At 36.5% G+C, this 12,931-nt stretch overlaps 1 protein-coding gene across 9 annotated transcripts in view; it reads right to left on the reverse strand.

The window, feature by feature from the left end:
* Task6 (TWIK-related acid-sensitive K[+] channel 6) overlaps positions 1-12,931 on the reverse strand; it is a 73,708-nt gene that overhangs the window by 18,840 nt on the left and 41,937 nt on the right. For all 9 annotated transcript variants that reach the window (XM_073958998.1, XM_073958996.1, XM_073958993.1 and 6 more), the window contains exons 3-5: positions 10,533-10,815; positions 2,450-2,640; positions 2,118-2,305 (exon numbers count right to left, since the gene is read on the reverse strand). In XM_073958998.1, coding sequence (XP_073815099.1) covers positions 2,118-2,305; positions 2,450-2,640; positions 10,533-10,815 — 662 coding nt within the window. The remainder of the gene's footprint in view (positions 1-2,117; positions 2,306-2,449; positions 2,641-10,532; positions 10,816-12,931) is intronic.

Consider the following 12,931-nt stretch of genomic DNA (forward strand, 5'->3'; position numbering starts at 1 on the left):
AAGAGGTTTCAGACAAGGAGACGGCCTGTCGTGTGATCTATTCAACATCCTGCTGGAAAAGGTCATACGAGACGCGAAGGTCAAAAGAAATGGAACGATATACACGAACAGCCATATGTTACTGGCTTATGCCGACGACATTGACATCATGGGTCGATCGGTAAAGGAAGTAACTGACACCTTTGCAAAAGTCGAAAGAGAATCTGCTAAAGTTGGTCTGGCAGTAAACGGCGTAAAAACCAAGTTGATGGTATCGACGCGTAATATGTCCATAAACACCGCACCATCTGTGAATGTTGGTACCTATAATTTTGAGGTAGTAAAGGACTTCGTCTACCTCGGCACCGCCGTAAACACAACAAATAACATCAGTTGTGAAATACGAAGAAGAATAGTGTTGCCTAACAGATGCTACTTTGGGCTGAGTAAGCAGTTTAGGAATAAAGCCACCTCTCGTCAAACAAAAATAACACTGTACAAAACACTGATACTACCCGTGCTAATGTATGGTTCCGAAGCATGGGTACTTGCTCAAGCAGATAAGGCAGTGCTTTGTGTGTTTGAGAGAAAAATTCTTCGAAAGATCTACGGGCCAATCTGTGTTGACGGCGAATATCGGGGTCGTATGAACATCGAGCTGTATCAACTATACAATGACATCAATGTAGTTGAACGAATCGAGATACAACGATTGCGATGGCTAGGCCATGTTATAAGGATGAGTGATGATGAACCCGCTAAAAAGGCGTATAAATACGGGCCGCATGGAGGTTCTCGCAGATCTGGAAGGCCAAAGCTTCGTTGGAGCGAACAAGTGAAACGAGATATCACAAAGCTACATATCCCAGATTGGGAAAATACAGCAGCAAACAGAGAGGATTGGAGATTTTTTCTTAGTTCGGTTTATGGAACAAATGTTCTGTAAAAGGCCAGCTAAGTAAGTAAGTAAGTACATAGCTTTGACCAAATCGGTTACTCCGTTCTCACGCACTAGCCATACAGACATACGGACAAATTGTCTGAAACGGTTTTCCAAACAAACTTGGGACCCAACCCATTATTTGGATGAGACACAGTTTTTGTGTATGTAAGTGTATATGGATATCGTTAGCCTAAAGGTTGAGGCATAAGGTATAAAAATAAGTTTTTGCTTTGGTCTCAAATTCTTCAGTAACAAATTTTCAAGCAATTTGAAAGAATTGGATGCTGAGACATTACATGTCAATAAAAAAATATGAAAAATATCTATCAGTCCAACAGTTTCAGCCTTTTAGACACTAAAAGTCGAAATTCTGAAGCGTATTGGGTCAACAAATTTCCCTTGAAGATTTTAGAAGTGTCTATTTCGAAACACAGATATTTATTCTAGATTCGAGTTGTCGTATTAAAAAAGCTTTCTGATTTCATAAAGATAGTTTATATTATGGGATAAAAAATTGTTTTAGGTATTTATTTAACTTTGTATTTTATCATTAAAATAAATGCAAATAAACTTCCAATGCAAAATCATATGGTGCCACCGACATGTAAACAAACAGTTGATATAAATAGAAATAATAAAAAATACAAATGGTGACAAACTATATAAGTTAAGTGATTTTCAAAATTACTTTTGTGACAGACATTGAAAATATTACATGAGCATTTTTTAGCTTTTAAGAGAGAGCGGAAGTGATGTATCTCCCTTTCTCCCTTCTTACCCTTAAACTCAAAATATTTTCATGAAAATGTTCATATACTGGCACAAGACTTAAAATAGAACGATTTTATGTGAACCGATTTGAAAAACAAATAAATTAAAATCAACAGGGACTTATTTAAACTAATCATTCAGTACAACAAAACAACTTGTATAATTAGGTGTATGAAAATGCATAGAAAAAAAACTAAAATATATTTGTAGTCAAACTATATTTATATTACACAAAAATACACACTCTCAAATACATACATTCACACAAACATGCAGGACAAATCACTCGGACCGCATTCATTCATTCATATCCTTACATACATACGTATACCAACCAATGACTACAATTGCCAAACCAAAAACAACAGAAACAACACAAGCACAATCATTTTAATAAAATAAATATCTAGCTGTTGTATTTTACCTGCATAGCTTGGGCCTCGTCTCGTCGTTCATCCTCCGTATTCATGGTAACAAATCTAAGGACTAAAAGATTTAAAGAAGCAGCCACAATGGCCAAACCAAACAATATGAATATTAAAGCAAACATAACATATTCGGGTTTAGTATTAAGAGCATTATCTTTTTGTAAAGCTACCATATCTCCAAAACCTGAAAAGGAAACAAAAAAAAAGTTGAAAAGAAAATCGAAAGACATTTTCAATGGAAAACCAGAACAGAATTTCAAGGTACCAAAATATATGCACATATGTATGTAAGTGCATATTTATATGTGTATTGTGTTGTTTCTCTCACCTATTGTAGTTAAAGTAATAAAACAGTAATATACTGAATCAAAATAGCTCCAACCTTCAAATTTGGAAAATGCCGCTGCACCACCAGCTATCGTTAGGGAGCTAAGCGTTGTAACAACGCATATTAAATCTACTTCAGAGGCGGCAGTTCGTTTGCAATGCAATGATTTTCTCACAGCTTGTATAACAAAACTGGAAAAATAAAAGTGAAAAAAAAAACAAAGAAGAAGGAGGAGAGGGAAAAATGATTAGATATGTGTTTTAATAATATTAATATTTTAATAAGTATATTAAATAAATAAGATGTTAAATATGCCTACATAGGTGTGTACATTTGGGTTATGACTTTTTGACCTTTTTCCAAAAATGATTTCCTGTAGCAAGAATGAATGAATTTTTTCTTATTAATGATTAAAATAATGTTTATTCCATTTAAGTATTAAAAAGGTCATGCACAAGCCACTTTGATTTTTTTAAGAAAAATACTATGAATTGAAAAAAAAATTGTTTTCTCAAAAAATATTTCCTGTTGCACGAATGAATGACCTTTTGCCTATTATTGACTATGATAACTTTTATTCCATATGCATTTTGAAAAAGGTCCCGCGCAAACCACTTTTAATTGATATCATACTTACTTACTTAGCTGACCCATTACAGAACATTTGTTCCATAGACCGAACTAAGAAAAGATCTCCAATTCTCTCTGTTTAGTGCTTCGCTTTCTGGACTACCGCCATCTATTGTTTGTGCCATCTATTCTTTGGCCTGCCAATTCTGTGTGCACCTCCTTTGTTTCACAAGTTGTGGCATTGTTTTTAAAGTGCTTACTTAAGCCATATTAGCATCTGTTGACCAATACAATTCTTCTTTTTATTTCACAAATGATGTCGTTTGTTGTGTTTACGGCGGAGCCGAGGTATACGAAGTCTTTTACTACCTCAAAAATATAGGAACCAGCTTCAACAGTTGGTCCGAGCTCAATGGACGCATTGCGCGTCTACACTATCATCTTGGCCTTCCCGCCATTTACCGCCAGACCTACTTTTGCAGATTCTCCTTCGAACTTCATAAAGATATCTGTTACTTCTTTTACTGATAGTCCCATGATGTCTATATCATCAGCATAAGCAAGTAACATGTGGCTATTGGTGTAGATTGTGCCACTTCTTTTGACGATTGCCTCTCGTATAACCTTTTCTAGCAGGATATTGAAAAGATCACAGGAAATGCTTTCTCCTTGCCTGAAACCTCTTTTGCTACCAAACTCTTCGGAGAGGTTCTTTCCTATTTCAACTGAAGATCTTGTGTCAGTTAGAGTCATTTTACAAAGCCGAATGAGCTTTGCGGGTATACCAAATTCAGACATGGCTTGGAATACCTTTGAACGTAGCGGACTGTCGAAGGCTGTTTTATAATCGACAAAAAGGTGGTAGGTGTCGATCTGCATCTCTTCGGTCCTCTCCAGGATTTGCCGCAGGGTAAATATTTGGTCGATGGTGGACTTGCCAGGTCTAAAGCCGCATTGGTAAGGTCCAATTATTTCGTTGACCATGGGCTTTAGTCGTTCGCACAATACCCCTGACACTATCTTGTAGGCGATAGGGAGAAGACTTATACCCGTATAGTTGGAGCATAAAGTCTTATCTCCTTTCTTATGGACGGGACACAGGATGCTCAGGTTCCAATCGTCGGGTACGCGTTCTTCCTGTAGATGGAGCTAACTAGCTGATGCATACACCTTATCAGCGTGTCGCCTCCGGTTTTAAACAGGTCATCTGCTCCTGCTGCCTTATTATTCTTCAGCCGGTTTATTGCTGTCTTTACCTCATCTTGGCCGGGTGGTATATATTCAATACCATCTTCTGGGATTGGATCTGTGTATCTTCATCGACTTCGCTACTATTTGATACCAACAGTTTGGAAAAATGTTCTTTCCATAACCTGAGCACACTATCTGTATCAGTTATCAAATTACCTTGCTGGTCTCTACAGGAGGATGTGCCAGTGCCAAAGCCATCAGTTTGGTACAATTTTCGGACTTCATTCTGTCTCCTGTACATTTCGATTTGTTCACACTCCCGTTTTTCCATCTCTCTCTTTTTCCTGCGGAAAAGACGTTTCTCCTCTCTCCTTTTCTCCCGATACCTCTCACGTGTGCTACGCATTGCTACTGATTGTAAAGAAGCCCTATATGCCGCATTTTTCTCTTCGGTAGCAGCACGACACTCCTGGTCCTACCATGGATTCCTTGGTGGAGGTGTCTGGTATCCAAGTGCTGATTTTGCGGCTGTTGCATGGAGTGGACCATGTTTTGCCATTGTCCTGATATGTTATCGGGACGAGGAGTTCTTTGATTAAGCAATTGGGCAGTTGCAGAATATGCTGTGGCTATCTGTTGTGATTGCAGTTTACCGATGTCCAACTTCCGTGTTGTGTCTGTTCGCACTTTGTTTGCTACATTTAATCTGGTACTTACCCTTGCTGCAACAAGGTAGTGGTCCGATTCTATGTTTGCACCTCGAAACGATCGTATATCCAACACGCTCGATGCATGTCTTCCATCTATCACAACGTGATCAATTTGATTTCTTGTTTTTTGATCTGGCGACTGCCAGGTACCCTTCTGAATATTGAGATGCTTAAATCTGGTACTGCTGATCACCATGTTTTTTTGCAGCTGCAAAGTCTATCAGCCTCATATAATTGTCAGATGTTTCGCTCTGGAGACTGAATTTCCCGACTGTTGGGCCAAAGATAATCTCCTTTCCAATTTTGGCATTAAAATCGCCTAGTATAATTTTAATGTCATGGGCAGGGCAACGGTCATAAGTTTCTTTAAGCGCTCGTAAAATATATCTTTGGTCTGTTCGTCCTTGTCTTCAGTGGGAGCATGAGCGCAAATAAATCTGATGTTGAAGAATTTTGCTTTTAATCGAATTGCATCGAGTCTCATTCACTGGGGTGAATCTGGAGACCAGATGTTTTAACCTCCGACCAACTACAAATCCGCAACCAAACTCATGCTTTGTGTCATGGCAGCTATAATACAGTGCGTCACCTTTAGATGTTGTCCCTATAAAGAGTGCGAACATTCCAGGTGCAGATTCGCAGATCATGGCCCTTAAAACGTTTTGCGGGATTCGTCAACTTTTGTTTTTCTTTTCTTTCGTTTTTTCATAGTAGGCAGCTTTTTTCTAGGGGAGGGTTACCGGCGCCCAAACACAAGTTTTTAACGTTGTTATGGGTGAATGCGCGGCACTTTTTTAGCTCACTACCTTTAACGGATGTTAAAGGCAACTACCCCAGGTTACACCACGGGGAGGTTAGTGTCCACTTGAGATGAGAGAGGGACCAAGTTAAATCCTGGACTTTGCCTTGCCGGTCAGGACCGTTCCTTGGTATCTTTCATCCCCTACGTCATATATCATATAAATAAAATTATATATGATACTAGCAAAATGCCCGCTACTTCGTATGCGGAAAGGATATAAAAAACAAATAAACAATATATAATATGGAAATGACAAACACTGAAAATTTGGTCGCACTAATACCAATTTTAATAAATATTTATTTTTATCTTAGTACTGTACGTACCCCTTAAGTTCGATTTTCAAAAAGATCAGCCGTATCTCACCCTTACACATTAACAGCGAGATCGACGTTGCACACCAATACACACCCTAACTCCAAAAAATAAAAATTCCAGCACTGTCCCTACACCCAAAAACAAATTGAGTACCATTAAGTAATTTTCGTATACTTATGGTACGTATTTCGACGACATATCTCAGCCATACACGGACATTAATATAAAATAATTACAGTAAATTCCATAATAATTACAGATCTCAAGATTCCAGCTGTATCCGTTCACCCAAATCCAAATTTAGTACTGCTCGTAATCATAAATACGAACTTCCAAAACCATTTCCATATTTCAACGCCATTTCCCAACCTTGATTCCCATACCAAATTTGAAGATTCTAGCTTTATCCATTAAAAATATGCAATTGGTACCAAATTTAGAAACTTTTAGTACTTTTCGTACACTTATAGGTGGAGTTTCTAAATACCCTTTGGTACATCTTCCTAACTCTCCATCAATGACCATTCGTTCAAAATTTCAGATTTCTAGCTCTTCGCGTTTGCCTAATACAATGGATTCCATATTTAGTACACTTTAGCACTTTTCATACCTTTCTACGACGAATTTCCAAAAACCCCTTTACACAAAAACAAATTATACCAAATTCTGTACAATTCGATTTTCCAAAACAACCTTAATCCTTCACTTCAACAGTAACCATAATTCCAAATAACAGGATTCCAGCGCTATCCGTGCACTCAAATCCAAGTTGTACCACTTGGTACATTTCGTACCCATAAGTACGAATTTCAAAAACTACTTCCATCTCAATCCTATACTCCAGCAGCAGTCTGACCAAATTCCAGGATTCCAGCTCTATCCGTTCCCCCAAATCCAAATTGTACCACAGGTAGTACCACTTAGTACTTTTCGTACCCTTACTACCTCAGTCCTACACTCCAATAGTAATCCTAATTTCAAATTTCAGGACTCAAACACTATCCGTCACCCAAATCCAAATTCTACCTCTATAGCCTACCGCGAACGGGTTTCAAATTCTAACTCTTTCCGTTTACAAAAATTCATACTTAAAATTAAAATAAATAAAATTAAAATACTTAAAATTCAGGATTCCAGTTCTATCCGTTCACCCAAATCCAAATTGTAATAAATTTAGTACTTTTCGTACACATAAATACGAATTTCCAAAATTTCCCCAATCCTATGCTCCAACAGTAATCTCAATTTCAAATTTCAGGATTCCAGCTCTGTCCGTTCACTCGAATCCCTATTGTACCAAATTTAGTACTTTTCGAACACATAAGTACGAATTTCCAAAACCACCCTCATATCTCAGTCCTACACTTCACAGTAATCTTAATTTCAAATTTCAGGTTTCCAGCTACATACATACGTTCACCCAAATCCAAATTGTACTAAATTTAGTACCATTTAGTACTTTTCGTACCCATAAGTACGAATTTTCAAAACTACCTCAATTCTACACCCCACCAGTAATCTCAATTCCAAATTTCGAGATTCCAACTATATCCGTTCACCCATATCCCCATTGTCCCAAATTTAGTACCATTTAGTACTTTTCATTCACATAAGTAAGAATTTCCAAAACTTCCCCAGTCCTACACTCCAACAGTAATATCAATTCCAAATTTCAGGAATCCAGCTCTATCCGTTCACCCAAATCCAAATTGTACTAAATTTAGTACCATTTAGTACTTTTCGTACACTCAAGTTTCCAAAAACCCTTTGGTGCATCTTTCTTACTCTTCATCAGTGATCCTTAGTCCAAATTTGAGGAATCAAGCTCTATCCGTTGACCCAAATCGAAACTGTACCAAATTTAGTGCTATTTAGTATTTTTCGTACCCTATGTACTAATTTCCAAAACTTCCACAATACTAAACTCCACCAGTAATCTCAGTTCCAAATTTCGAGATTCCAGCTATTATCCGTTCACCCAAATGCCCATTGTATCAAATTTAGTACCATTTAGTACTTTTCATACACATAAGTACGAATTTCCAAAAGTTCTTCAATCCTACACTCCAACAGTAATCTCAATTCCAAATATCAGGATTCCAGCTCTATCCGTTCACCCAAATCCCCATTATACAAAATTTAGTTCCATTTAGTACTTTCCGTACACATAAGTACTAATTTCCAAAACCACCGTCATATCTCAATCCTACACTTCTTGTTCTTCCAGCTCTATCCGTTCATTCAAATCCAAATTGTACTAAATTTAGTACCATTTAGTACTTTCCGTACCCATAAGTACGAATTTTCAAAACTACCTCAATCCTACACCCCACCAGTAATCTCAATTCCAAATTTCGAGATTCCAGCTATTATCCGTTCACCCAAATGCCCATTGTATCAAATTTAGTACCATTTAGTACTTTTCATACACATAAGTACGAATTTCCAAAAGTTCTTCAATCCTACACTCCAACAGTAATCTCAATTCCAAATATCAGGATTCCAGCTCTATCCGTTCACCCAAATTCCTATTGTACCAAATTTAGTACTATTTAGTACTTTTCGTACACATAAGCACGAATTTCCAAAACTACCCTCATATCTCAATCCTACACTACAACAGTAACCTTAATTCCAAATTTCAGGTTTCCAGCTCTTTACGTTCACCCAAATCTAAATTGTACTAAATTTAGTACCATTTAGTACTTTTCGTACACATGATTGGTAATTTTGCAAACCATTTCCTTTTAGAAGCACCACTTCCCAACCTTGATTTCCATACCAAATTCCTATATTCCTATATACCTGGGGCCTATTATTGATTTCATTAATTATTTAGCGATTTCTTCAAATTACAGATTTTGAAATTGAATAGTTATAACTGTACATCTCCATGTACGATAAAATTCTTAATTGCAAATAAATCGTGATAATATGCACAATTTGATTGCACTTTCATTGATTTGCAAACATTTAGTTATTACCAAAAAGTGAGGTCCATACAGTTTTTAGTTGTTGTTATTTCTGGCCGATTTCTGAATTTATTCCCCTAATGTTGTCTTCAACAGCAACTCATTTGTTCAACAAACCCAACATCATTTATTGAAAGAATTTTTGTTTTAATTTTAAATTGAAAATCAAAATTTTTACAAATGCATCGTTTGTAATCATTTTTTCTAACTCGATTTTAACGAATGAAAATCTTTTGTGCGACACCTGTTATGTGAAAACTAAATCAGGATCGGTTTGTTTTTTCGCGTAATTGATGTTTATATCATTATCACCAACTGCGACATCTGTTGCAATGGAAGATAACAAATGTCTTGTCTTTCTATTATTTAGTGGTTTACGATAAAATAAGTGCGCCTAGAAGTAAACTACAAAATTTGAAATTATGTGTGATCGTTTACGGTATCATGAAGTAATAGCATTGTTAATTTGACACATGTCTTGCAGAGGGCCAACTAAGTGATAAGATAATGAAAAATAAGGATTATTGTTGTTGTTATTTTTTGTGGTTCCAGGACGAATTTTCTAAAACCCGGCCTTATCTCGCACATTTGCATCAACAGTGACCCACTGGTAAAATTTCAAGCTCCTAGCTTTAGCCGTTTTGGCTGGGCGTTGATGATGAGTCAGTCAGTCAGTCAATCAATTATCACCAAGCTCATTTATATATAGATAAAATGATATATATGTAATGATATGATGACAAAATTAGTGATAAACAATCGATTATGTCATTTTGGTTAAGTCGTGTGGCCCTTAAGTTTGTTTTCAGTGATATATCTGCTTACAGTGACTTCAAAAGTTTGTAAGAAAATGCATATAGAAAATTTTTTAAATGACTTTGTGCGTGAACTTTTTTATCGAATCACCTTATAATTATGATTTTATCTAATCATAGGTAAAAACTCATCAAAATGTGTTACAGGAATACGTGGTTGTAAAAAAGTCATAACCCTAGTGTACATAATTTTTCCCATAATTTTAATTTCTAAAGGCCTCGACACATTCTTGCTTAAGTCATATCTGATAAAAGACTAAAGACCAAGTTCGAACTAATTCAAATGAGGTTCTGACATTTCTTTATTCCTTTCCCTGAAATGACTTCAGCCAGAAAGCCAGCCGCTTATGTGTCGAGGCCTTAAAGCTACAATGGCGCTCATTATCTCATGATAATGTCTGTATCTTGATTTATTTAATTTGCACATGTATGTACATTGTACACATATAAATTCATACATACATTTTACGTAAAATAAATAAAGATAGAGTAGTTTATTATAATAAGCACTAGTGTAAATACTCTTCCATATTTAAAAACAATAAATATGCAATGGTTATTCTATTTATTACTATTCCGCAGTAAAATCCTTTTATATAACCAACAATGACTACATTTCACACACATATACACAATAAAAACATAACACTTTTAAATTTAGTGACATTTACATACGTGCGTGAGCACGTGTATTTGAACACTTACCTGCTCAGTCTATTAACTCTTTCTCCAATACTTTGAAACATAACCAGACCCAGTGGTATGCCTACAATTGCATAACACATGGTAAATAATTTGCCACCAATTGTGCTTGGGGTCGAATGACCGTAACCAATTGTGGTCAATACTGTGGTCGCATAGTAGAATGCACCTGTAAACTTCCACTGTTTTCCGGCTTTGTGTGGTTCAGATTTTAATACAACCGTTTCCATTACCTTAAAATCCTCCTCAGATATATTGTATTTTTCGATAATCATATTTTCGACAGCTAAAAAGGAAATGATAAAAAAACGTGGAATGAAAAATGAATGTTTTTACTTTTTTTATTAAAGGGTTGTTATATTTGTGTTTACATGTAAATGGTTTAGAAAAGTGAAACGGACAATCAATCCCAGCAAAATTTTATGGAAGTGGTTTCATGAGATGCCATGATTTCACTGGATCTTTTGCATTGGTTCAAATGAAGTCGTGAAAGATCCGATCTTTTCATCAGCATTTGGACCCATTCGAAGGAAGTCGTGAAAGATCCGATCGTTTAATCAGCATTTGAACCAATTCAAAGGAAGTCGTGATAGATCCGATCTTTTCCTTAGCATTTGAACCCATTCCATCGATCCAATAGAGATGAATTTTGTGTTTTTATATTAACATATGTATATATTCTTTTATTTATCTAAATATGTACGTTTAAAGCAATGTAAGATTTATTATGCTAGGAAGTCCCAACCATTGAGCTAAAAGTAGACTCGGACTGCACTCTTTGGTATTAGTTGTGTTCCTTTACGTGCCTGAGGTTACCAATTTTTTACCCGCAAAGTGTTTCCTTACTTTTAAAAGCATACAATTTATATGAGAACAGTTCACCACTTTTATCATTTTTGCAATAATTACCATTTTTAAAGTAAAGGAACAGGCCAATTATAAAAGTTTCCTTGCCTGCTCTAGAGAACCCTGCTCAACAAGTCGATTTGTAGATCCCTACAAAACAACAAACATTTCCAAAACGTTGTAAAATAAAATTCACGAAATAGTAATCTGCAGTTGGAGTCAATGTCGAAATCTGCACTGCACTGATGGGAAGTAAAATCCTTTTGTAAGATGAATCAAAACCTGTTGCGGAGGAAGTAAACTCTGTTGCGTGCAGCGGCGTTGTTTAGACTGCAACAGCTGGGACGGCCGGAAGTCAAGTTTCTCACTTAAATTTACAACCTGTTGCTTGCCAAACACATCGTTCCCGAAGTCTGGAAAATAGGCCAGCTACTGAAGCCCGAAAAGGATGCCAGCAAAGGTGAATCTTACAAACCGATTTCGCTTTTGTCGCCCGTAGCAAGGACCCTTGTGGCTATAGTTCTTCCAGCATCAGAAATAACTTTCCAGGATTTGTAAGCAGCACAACAACTGCGCTGAAGGCCATCTCCGTATTAGCAGAGGACTCACTCAGAGCAAGTCGTGCTCATAATCTAGAAAGAGAAGTCTAACGTTACAAGAGAGAACCTCTAGATCAACAAGCCTTTCAACCAGGTTTAAGTAGCATTCACACGAATGCAGTCATAGATGCAGTAAACAGTTATCGTGTGAATGCGTTCCTTGGAGAACATCCACCATCTATCGCAGCTGAGAAGCGCCAGCTGTTAGGACAAACCAGAGTAGTTTTGCGTCAATACGCTCGGTATGGTGCAGCCGTCAAAATTCCTATAGGGCAAGTACTGATGACACGACACACTGCTCCTTTTCAATTGTCCTACCAATCCTGCTAAGAAACTTAAGTTTGCAGCTTTGAGGTTACAAACCATACAAATAGCGAAATAGCCACATTCTTACGACTGATAGACCCAGAGTCAGATGAAGCAGAAAAATGAGGAAACAAACATATTAACTACTGTTACAACATCGAGAACAAACTGCAATTATAGATGTAAACTTTATGATGATAAATAAATTATAGTTATTTCATTAATTCCTTTGAATTAATAAAATACAAAAAGAATGAAAATCATTTTTCAATAGAGCATTTTCCATTTTCCGAACAAGACGTGAAAATTACATGCCAAAGGGTTGGTGAAAATGACATGCCAAAGATTAGTGAAAATGCTATTCTTGGGAATTGGTTAAGATGCCATGCCAAAGAATTGTTCAAGATGCCATTCCATCGAGTTAGTAAAGATGGCATGCTTAGGATCTGAAAATGAATTGCATCTTTTGGGAGTCACGCTCTTGTAAAAAGAATGAGTGAAGATGCTGAAAAAATGACATTCCATTTCACTTGCACCCATTCTTGAATAGCATCTTTGGCATCAAACATTTTGCTGGGATACTAAGCTATTGTTATCAGTGCGTATTATGATTAAAAATACCATTTGTTTATCATTCGCCACCATGACTTT

This window comes from Musca autumnalis, unplaced genomic scaffold (assembly GCF_047663935.1).
Source record: "Musca autumnalis isolate F117 unplaced genomic scaffold, ASM4766393v1 scaffold_1, whole genome shotgun sequence".
In the NCBI taxonomy this organism is placed as follows: domain Eukaryota; kingdom Metazoa; phylum Arthropoda; class Insecta; order Diptera; family Muscidae; genus Musca; species Musca autumnalis.